Source organism: Hippopotamus amphibius, chromosome 17 (assembly GCF_030028045.1).
Source record: "Hippopotamus amphibius kiboko isolate mHipAmp2 chromosome 17, mHipAmp2.hap2, whole genome shotgun sequence".
In the NCBI taxonomy this organism is placed as follows: Eukaryota; Metazoa; Chordata; class Mammalia; order Artiodactyla; family Hippopotamidae; genus Hippopotamus; species Hippopotamus amphibius.
Window position 1 is genome coordinate 8,145,307 of NC_080202.1, and position 9,147 is coordinate 8,154,453.

At 53.2% G+C, this 9,147-nt stretch overlaps 2 protein-coding genes across 5 annotated transcripts in view; one reads left to right on the forward strand and one right to left on the reverse strand.

Annotated features, from left to right (window-relative positions):
* The window catches only part of SLC25A35 (solute carrier family 25 member 35), a 28,396-nt gene extending 20,899 nt beyond the window's left edge, over positions 1–7,497 (forward strand). The window contains exons 2-6 of one of the 4 annotated variants that reach the window (XM_057716344.1): positions 4,303–4,699; positions 5,582–5,647; positions 6,102–6,254; positions 6,608–6,742; positions 6,890–7,497. In XM_057716344.1, coding sequence (XP_057572327.1) covers positions 4,325–4,699; positions 5,582–5,647; positions 6,102–6,254; positions 6,608–6,742; positions 6,890–7,063 — 903 coding nt within the window. In that variant the 5' untranslated portion in view covers positions 4,303–4,324 and the 3' untranslated portion in view covers positions 7,064–7,497. Of the gene's footprint in view, positions 1–3,743; positions 4,700–5,581; positions 5,648–6,101; positions 6,255–6,607; positions 6,743–6,889 lie in introns of those variants that run through there. The other 3 variants (XM_057716343.1, XM_057716346.1, XM_057716345.1) reach the window with 3 other exon arrangements.
* RANGRF (RAN guanine nucleotide release factor) lies at positions 7,470–8,898 on the reverse strand. The gene is made up of 5 exons (XM_057716347.1): positions 8,707–8,898; positions 8,501–8,617; positions 8,143–8,299; positions 7,967–8,052; positions 7,470–7,743 (listed from the first exon to the last, which is right to left on the reverse strand). Exons 1-5 carry the CDS (start codon positions 8,781–8,783, stop codon positions 7,620–7,622), a joined length of 561 nt encoding a protein of 186 aa, XP_057572330.1. The 5' UTR covers positions 8,784–8,898; the 3' UTR covers positions 7,470–7,619.
* Between the last annotated feature and the right edge of the window lie 249 nt (positions 8,899–9,147).

Consider the following 9,147-nt stretch of genomic DNA (forward strand, 5'->3'; position numbering starts at 1 on the left):
AAATACACAAAACGAGACCTGGAGCATATTATATTGCCAAAAAGAAATGCTTCAAAAAAAAAATTTTGAGAGAATTCCCTGGCAGTCCAGTGGTTGAGACTCAGCGCTTTCACTGCAGTGGCCAGGGTTCAATCCCTGGTAGGGGAAAGATCTCGCAAGCCCCGCGGTGTGGCCCACAAAAGAAATTATTTTATTAAAAAAAAATTTGATGAGGATATGTCAAGAAAACATAGAAATCAGGAGTTCCCTGGCGGTCCAGTGATTGGGACTCCATGCTGTCACTGCTGAGAGCCTGGGTTTGATCCCTGGTTGGGGAACTAACGTCCCACGAGTTGCGTGGTGCAGGGGAAAAAAAGAAAACATAGAAATCAAGTAAAAGAACTCTCAGAGGCCAAAGTTAGAACAATTCAGGCAACAAAAACGTATATTGGATTGTAACTCAAAGTATAAAATAAATATCCATGATTCCATGCTGATACAAATAAATGGTTGAATAAATAAATGGGGGAGACAAATATCCCAGGCAGAATTCCAAATAATTTATGTAGATACTTCTCCCTCAAGGAAGTGGAGCCTAACTCTCCATTCCTTAAATGTGGGCTGTGCATGGTGATTTCCTTCCACAGAGAGCACTATAGAAAGGAGGAAAAAATATAACATATTTGCTACAGAGAAACCCGACAAACACTATCTCAGCCTGGTGATCAAGGTTAACATCAACAGTGATGTCATTTTGACAGTATGTATCTAGTAGCACCTTTGACATAATGTGATGAATGGCAGTTACCTGTGTGGTCTTCCTCCCCCAAACTCACAACCTCACTCCAATCATGAGAAAAAAAACCCAAGAGAGGGATGTTCTATAAAATACCAGACCAGCACTCCGCAAAACTGTCAAGGTCACCAAAAACAAGGAAAGTTTCAGAAACTATCACAGTTAAGAGGAGCCTAAGGAGATAGGACAATTAAATGTAATTCCTGGATAGAATCCTGGAACAGAAAAAGAACTTCAATCAAAAATGAAGGAAATCTGAAAAATTATGGACTTTCGTTAATAATAAGGGAAGTAGGATGAGGGGTATAGGAGAACTCTCATAGTACCTTTATAATTTTTATATAAATCTAAAACTGTTCTAAAAACTAAGCTTGTATTTAAAAAATAACACTTTAGACGTCTATCTGTAGGGCATCTGGATATTAAAAATGAAAGGCTTCAGCTAGTGGTTCTAAAACTTCAGCACATATCAGAATAACCTAGAGGGTTTGTTAAACCCCTTGCCAGGCCCCACCCCCCTTCAGCGCAGGAGTTCTGGGGTGGGGCTAGAGAATTTGCATTTCTATTAAGTCCCCAGGTGCTGCTGCTGTTGCTCCAGGGACTACACTTTGAGAACCACTGGTATAAACTCAAAGATTAAAACAATGATGAACTCTCATCCTATAAGCAGATGGGGTAGCGGATCCCGGAGAAAGAGAACCCTACATGGCTTTTTTTTTTTTTTTAAGAACTTTTATTGAGATACAGTTAACAGACAATAAACTGCATATATTTAGAGTGTACAATGTGTTTTTTTTTTTTCTTATTAGTAATGTATATATGGCAATCCCAATCTCCCAATTCACCACCCCTCCCAACTCTCTACATGGCTTTCTTGACATAAGGGAAGCTATTTTAGGCCTAAGCCAGTTTGTGATCTCAGCCTGGCCACAGTGCTTGCCCTGGAACAGGTCTCAGTAATTAATGATCTTAAGGGAACACAAGAATGCAGGAACAAAGGAAAAGCATTCAGGAAGCAACAATTCAGGGATAAAACAGATACCTAAGCCCTCGTCAAGGGATATACATAAAAATCTGATCTCTGAGTTGTTCTGCAGGAACCAAGGCCCCCCATGCAGGTGGAGGATGGTAACTAGGGCTAAAACTGCAGACTGGGGGGGAAGCTAAGGAATGATGATGTTAACATTTTTCTGACAGTGCGACTTCAATCAACTAAAGCTTGCACTCTAGCAACCTTTGCCCCATTCCATGCTCAAGCCCCTTCACCAATAAGCATGCACCACCCAAACCCCTTCACGAGCATGCATATACCCTTAGCGTCAAACTTCCCCAATTTTGCTGTTCGGGAGACACTGCTTTGGGAAAGATCCCAGGTGTTCTCCTTACTTACAAATCCTTCCTTCTCCCGCTCTTTGGCTTGGTTGTGTCTTTTGACTCAACATTCACCAAGGGATGAATTCAGTTTTTTGGGTAACAATCCCAGCCAGCAGGTGGAGGCATTTGGGGAGCAGTCCTTGCAAATTTTCAGGGGACCGTCTCAGAGCCTCTCCTGAGAAGCCCCATTATCTGTTCCACCCCTCCTGCCTAATCCAAAGGCTCAAAGAGTTAGCAGTACACGGATGAGATAAAACTCAGACTCAGCCCGTTAGCCCCAGGGGCATCCAAGAACTCCCAGTGCAGAGGAGGAGGCAGAGTAAACAACTGCTAATCAAATGAGAAACAAAGGTAAATGCTTGAGGAACGAAGCAGGAAGGAAGAGGCTAAAAAGCTTCAAGGATCAAGAGAGATGAAGCTCAAGGTGAAGAGTGATTTGGAAGTCACCAAAATAAGGGTGCAAGGACTTTCACGGCAGTGGGAACAGGATGCAGAAGGGCACGGGGAGACTGACAGTTGAGTGTCTAGAGAAAAATCCAACACTTTACTCAGGTTTGTGCAATAGATAATTACCATTCCCCTTTTACACGGGAGGCTCTGAGAAGTTAAGTAACTTGCCCAAGGCTATCCAGCTGGTAATCAGGAAGACCCAAACTGGAACTCAAAGGTGCTCTGAGTCCAAGCGTGGTGGCTGCCTCACACACAGGTGTGCCCCCGCCTCCGCCTCCCGCCCCAGAAGACATCCCCATCCTCCTTATTTTCCTCCAAGCCTTTCCCCTCAACCCCTTCCCAGCTAGTTTCCCTAGTCTCTTTTCTCAGAAATTCTTGCATAATTAACCATTACCAGGCTCCTGAACAAGGACTGGAGTCCCGAATCTCAGGACCTCTGCCACCAATTGCTGGCCCCGTGTAACCTAAGTCCAGGGATCAAAATGCAGCCTTGCTTAGCCTGTCTGGCCTTCTCTGAGTTGCTGTGAGGATCAGAAGAGCGTAGGGATGTGACTTTGTTCCCTCGCCATCCTTCAGGACCCCTTCCTCCGCTCCCGCAGCCCCCGCGCTAGAACCCCCGCGCTAGAACCTACAAATATTTGACTCAGCCTAAGGAGATGGGTCCCATCCAGCAGGTGTGTCCCACCTGCCCCGCGGGCGGAGCCACAGTTTCCAGGCTCTCCTGGCATCTGAACCGAGAGGGAGTGGATCTGCAGTTTGACAATACCATCCGGCAATGACGCGGCATAGAAGGTGAAGAAGGAGAGCCCTCTGCCCTCAAGAGGAGCAGCCCCAACCAAGCTAATGAGGAACTGCTGCCTCCGCACTCGGCCTCTGCGCCAGTCCAGTAACCCAGGATCCACCCTCTCCTCCGCCAGGGATAAAACCTCTGCTTCCCCGGGACCCCGCCCAGCCTCCCGGGCCCGCAGCCCAGACGTGGGTGCCGGGGTGGCGAGAGTTAATTCCAACCGCCTCTCAGCGGATTCCGGGGGCAGGGTCGCCGGGAGCACCTCCCATTGGCCGCAGAGCCGGCTCGGCGCTGATTGGCTGAGGCTCTCGGCTGGGGCTCCCCCTTGAGCACCGCCCTCCAGGGATTGGAGGGCGGCTGCCGGCCTCCTCGGCTACCTGGGGTGAAGCTGCAGCGGGCTCTGGCAGCTGTCTGAGGGCGCTCATCCCTGGCCGGAGCCTCGACTTCCTCCCCCGGTCCCCATCACGTTGCTGTCCCTGGGGACGCCCCCGGATCTTCTCCCGTATCTTTCCCCTCCTTAACCTACTGATTTTCTTTTCCCTTCCTCCCCGGCTCCGGTCTCCCAGCTCCGCGTTTGCCTCGCCTGCTCCCGGCCCCCGTAGCCGGCCATCCTCAGCATCCCACCTGCCGTCCTCCTGGCTTCTGCCCCTCCTTGACCTCACATCCCTTGATTAACAAGTCCCTGTCATTACCTTCTCGCCAGCCTCTCCTAAACTCATATTTCTTCTCTCTTTGCCATCTCCTGACTCCCAAATTGCAGCTAACCCTTGACCTCCTGACATTTGACCCTGACACTCTTGACTCCAGACCTCTACATTTCTACCTCCTGCAGCCTGGACTGCTGGAACTAAGGCTCTCCCCTGATTTTCTGACCCCGTTTCTGAAGCTCATTTTAACTTTCTTAACCCTGGGCCAGTTCCTGCTACAGCTGTCCCACCATGGACTTCTTGATGAGTGGCCTGGCAGCCTGCGGGGCCTGTTTGTTCACCAATCCCCTGGAAGTGGTGAAGACCAGGATGCAGCTGCAGGGAGAACTGCAGGCCCGCGGCACCTACCAACGGCACTACCGAAATGTCTTCCATGCCTTCATCACCATCGGCAAGGTGGATGGCCTGGCGGCCCTGCAGAAGGGCCTGGCCCCTGCCCTCTTATACCAGTTCCTGATGAATGGCATCCGGCTGGGCACCTACGGGCTGGCTGAAGCTGGGGGCTACCTGCACACAGCTGAAGGCACCCTTAGCCCTGTCCGCAGCGCAGCAGCTGGGGCCCTGGCTGGGGTCACGGGAGCCTACTTGGGGAGCCCCATCTACATGGTGAGAAGAAAGGTCTTGCCTTTCAGGGCAGACCTTTGGTGTAGGGTGGGTGCCTGGACCTTCATAACCTGATACTGAGGTTGGAAGTGGATGTGTGAAGGGGAGGATGAGGACTAGGATTAACATACATCAGCGAGTGTGGGGCTCAGGGGAAGGCCTAGGCATCCCACAGTCTGCCCCTTTGAGTTAAATGGTATAAATGAAGTGTGGGGAGTCTGAGGCCCAGAGAGGGGAAGTGACTAGCTCAAGGTCACACAGCTGCTTATTGCGAGGACTAGACCCTACTTAGCACTCTTTCTGGAAAGACATTGGGAGGTAGTGAGTTCTGCGGAAGGAAAGGCAGTCTGGTCTCACTCCCAGGGTATGAGATTCAGGGACAGTGACCTCTCCAAAGTCATCTGGACACATGCCCCCATAGGGCTTGGGAGCCAGAGAGCAAGTTTTGCAGATGACCCCTTACAACCTGCCCCAGAGTCTGATGGGGAGCCTGGTCCTTGTGGTGCTGGCTGGAAATCCTGTCTGCTGATCTGGGAATAGGCGCTGGCATGAGAGGCTGGACACCAGGTCTTGCCTAACATGAACAGTCTTGGGACTTGTTGCCATTCCCCAACCTCTCTATCCCCCGCCCCTACCCCTAAGGGAAGGAGGCTGTAAGAGGGTGGGGTGTCTTGCAGTGCTAGGAGATCCATCCTCTGGGACTGGAGCCAAGGGACAACAGTCTCATGACCAATTTGTTAAGTGGCAACAACAATATAATTATCAGATTAGAAGGCTATTCATTGCCCAACACCCTAGAGGAGGTGTGAAGGGGTCAGGCATTTGGGTCTCTGAGGTGGGGGGCTGGCCGCTGGGCCATAGGCTGTGATACTCTTCCATCCCCAGGTGAAGACACACCTACAGGCACAGGCAGCCACAGAAATTGCTGTGGGGCACCAGTATAGCCATCAGGTGAGGGTTTTCCAACCCTGCTGGAGTCCCTGCCCATTCTCTCCCATTTGCCCCCAGCTTTCTGCCCACACCCAACAGCCCCAGCCCAGCCACGGCTCTGCCCAGCGCATCAGTTCAGCCCTACTCTGCCCCGGGAGTCCACCTAGACCCTCTTTCCCCCGTGTTCCCAGTTCCTCTAGCTTCTGCACCTGTTTCTTCCTGCCCCATTCTCCTGACCTGCTAAGGTCCTCACTTGCATACACCCTGCCCTGTTCTGGGGTGGCGAGGGAGGGAAGGATGAGTTGGGAGACAACTGAGGGCCACATTCGTGCTCTAAGCCCACATGGAATTGGTTGTCTAGACATCAGGTGCCTGTTATGGACCTATCCTTGGCATTGTTTGGAGGTGGCAGCCTCTGACGCCTGGGTGACTGAACCCTGCCCCCATGGTCTCCCCCCCCCCCCGCCCCCACCAGGGCATGTTTCAGGCACTAACCAAGATTGGCCAGAAACATGGTCTGGTGGGGTTGTGGCGTGGGTCCCTGGGCGCCCTGCCCCGAGTTGTCGTCGGTTCCTCCACCCAGCTGTGCACCTTCTCATCCACCAAGGACCTCATCACCCAGTGGGAGGTACTGCCTGGGAAAGGGGTGGGGCCACCCTGGGAATGTGGGTGGGGGAGGGCAAGCCGAAGTGGGCTCAGCTTGAAGAGGGACAGTGCCAACATTCAAAGTGAGGGAGCAGCAGGCGGGCTTGGGCATCACTGTCTCTTTAAAACTTCCCCACAGTTCTCTCGTCACTTCCTCCCTGGTGCGCCTGAGTCCTCACGGCCTCGCGCTTTTCCTCCTTCACAGTGTTAACACTAGTGGACTACAAGCTCCCTGAGTTACCAGCTCTCTACTGTACCCCCAGCTCAGGGCCTGGCCTTTCCGAGGGGTTGAATGACTGGCTGGCTGACAGAGCTCTTCCTCCCTCCCCTCCTCAGATATTTCCACCCCAGAGCTGGAAGGTGGCTCTGGCGGCTGCCATGATAAGTGGCATTGCAGTGGTCCTGGCCATGACACCCTTTGATGTGGTCAGCACAAGGCTCTACAACCAGCCCACAGATGCTCAGGGCAAGGTAAGGGAGTGCTCTGGGGTGTGGGCAGGCAGGGGATGGGGGAAGCAGGTTGTGGGTGCAGGCAGGAAGCCTAAAATGCAGCCTGCTGAGGTGAGGCCCCTGGTGGGCTCTGACTAACGCCTCCCCTCTGCTCTTCCTCCCTCTCAGGGCCTCATGTACCGGGGGTGGCTGGATGCTCTGCTGCAGACGGTGCGGACAGAGGGCATTTTTGGCATGTACAAGGGTATAGGTGCCTCCTACTTCCGCCTTGGCCCCCACACCATCCTCTCCCTCTTCTTCTGGGACCAGCTGCGCACGCTCTACTACACATACACCAAATAACAACAGCCACTCTTCCAACACTCCACCAAATCGGCACTCCTTGGATTCTTCTGACTCCATTTTTATGACCTGGTGACTTCTGACCAGATGACTTTTCATCCACCAGAGGGGGACCGCCAACCCCTCTCCCCATCTGTTTTCTCAGGGTTGAATCACTACAGGAGATAGTTTCCCTCCCTTCCTTGGGTGTTGCTTTAAACCTTCCCTACTCATACCCCTGTACATTTCACACCCCTCTATCAGGGCTGAACCCGTCACTCCAAAGTGTATTTCCTCCCTTTCTCCACTGCCAGCCTTGGGTCCTTTCTGATCCCATGCACAATTTTAAACTCCACCATCCAAGACCAAAGGGAATTTGTGGGGACCCAGGTGTTCTGTTAGACTTTTCAAAGGCACAGAGATTATATTGGTCATAAAGCAAGTTTATTTCTGCATAGAGGAGGTGTCTTATGTTTATGCGCTGGGAAGGAATTAGGGGAATATATCCAGTCCTTTGTTCCCCTTGCAGAACAGAGGCCCCAAGCCTTCAGAAGCATCATGCAGCATTACAGCATCCTTACTGGGGACCAAAGATGTTGGGATCGTGGAGGGTCAGACTGGTCACCAGCTGTTCAAAATCACTCAGGCTCCAGGGTGGAACTGACAGATTTTCAGGGCCAAGAGACGACCTATTCTCAGGGCTTGGGGGTGGGGAACAGATAGAGAGAGAATATCATCCAGGCCTTGGGCTTGTAAATTCCCATTTCCTGTTCCCCAGAGGACCTGGTTATCTGTGACCCCAAACCCCTGGCCCACTCCCACTTCCTTGGAGGACCCCACCAGCCAGTCTCCCTATTCTGCCCCTCCAAGCGCCTTCTCCAGAGGACCCAGTCATAAGCCATGTGCCCTTTCTGTCCTCCTTACGGGGGCTGATTGAAGGTGAGCAGGAGATCAGTCTGATACTGGGGCAGCCGCAGCAAGGCCTGATGCAGTGTCACATACTTTGCTACCTAAAAGGATCAGAGTCAGGATGCTTACCTCATTCCCTAGGGCCACCCCCTTCACCCCTCCAGGACATCTCACACTCCCCTGGCGCTCACCTGCTGGTTTTCTTTAGCTACCTGCTGCTTGCCAGAGAGGATCCAGGCTTCTTGACAGCAGCCCCTCAGGGCCAGGTTCTCCAAAAGGAGGGGCTGCACAGCCTCCACTTGCACTGCCTTAGCCTCCTGCACCCCACCAACATCCTCAAAATGGTACCTGGAGTTGGGGGAGCAGGGTCAGAGAGGGGCATTTCCTACTGCCCCTTACAAGCATCTCTTAATCCTAAGCGTCGCTCGCTTCTGGTGATGTGGTTGCGCTAGGAGTTCTCTTCGCCCTGATTAACCGTCCCGCCACAGGCCCCGCCCACTCCTTCGGCCCCGGGCCTCCCATTGGCCAGCCGCGGGCCATCTCCCTCACCGCGCAGCCTCTTCGCCCTGCACGTGGGCCTGCAGCTCCAGAAGTTCCACGATCAGGCTCTGGTCTGTCACGCGATGGCAGAAAACTTCTTGATTGTCCGGGACCGGTCGGAGGTCGCTGGAGAGAGGCGAGGCAGACCCTGGTTGACCCTGGCTTCTTCCCGCAACCCACCTGGTCAGCCTCCTTTGGCGCCCAGGCCTTCTCACCTTACGTCAATGGCCCCTGGAGGGAGAGTGGTGGAGAAGGCGCCCCCGAACAGTGGGTAGTCTCGCGTGGGCTCCATGGGCCTGAGACTAGGGTATGGGCATTAAAGATTTAAAAGAAACCCACATGGGACCACGTGGCATCACCTTCCGGCGTCTCGCAGCAGCCCGGCCACCTTCAGGTCTTCCTTGGCTCCAGACCCTTTAAGATTTGGCCCCGCCCCGCGATCGCGCTGGCCAATTGGCGCCCGCGTCTTGGGGGGCGGTGCCCCAGCGGAGCTGCTGCCGGAAGCCAAGCTCTTAGGAGGGTGCGGGGAGGGACCGCGGGGTCAGCTAGGGGCTGAGACCGGTTTAGAACTTGTGACGTCCTCGTGGTCACTAGCCCGCGCCCGCCGGTCTCCTTTTAAAGGGGTCGCACTTTCTAAGAGTGTTGCCTGAGACCCT

Coding starts and splice junctions, on each gene's coding strand:
- RANGRF (XM_057716347.1), bottom strand. CDS start 8,783: ATGGAGCCCACGCGAGACTACCCACTGTTCGGGGGCGCCTTCTCCACC. Junction 8,053..8,142: donor TAGCTAAAGAAAACCAGCAG/GTGAGCGCCAGG, acceptor TGATCCTTTTAG/GTAGCAAAGTATGTGACACT. Junction 7,744..7,966: donor CTCACCTTCAATCAGCCCCC/GTAAGGAGGACA, acceptor CCCACCCCCAAG/CCCTGAGAATAGGTCGTCTC.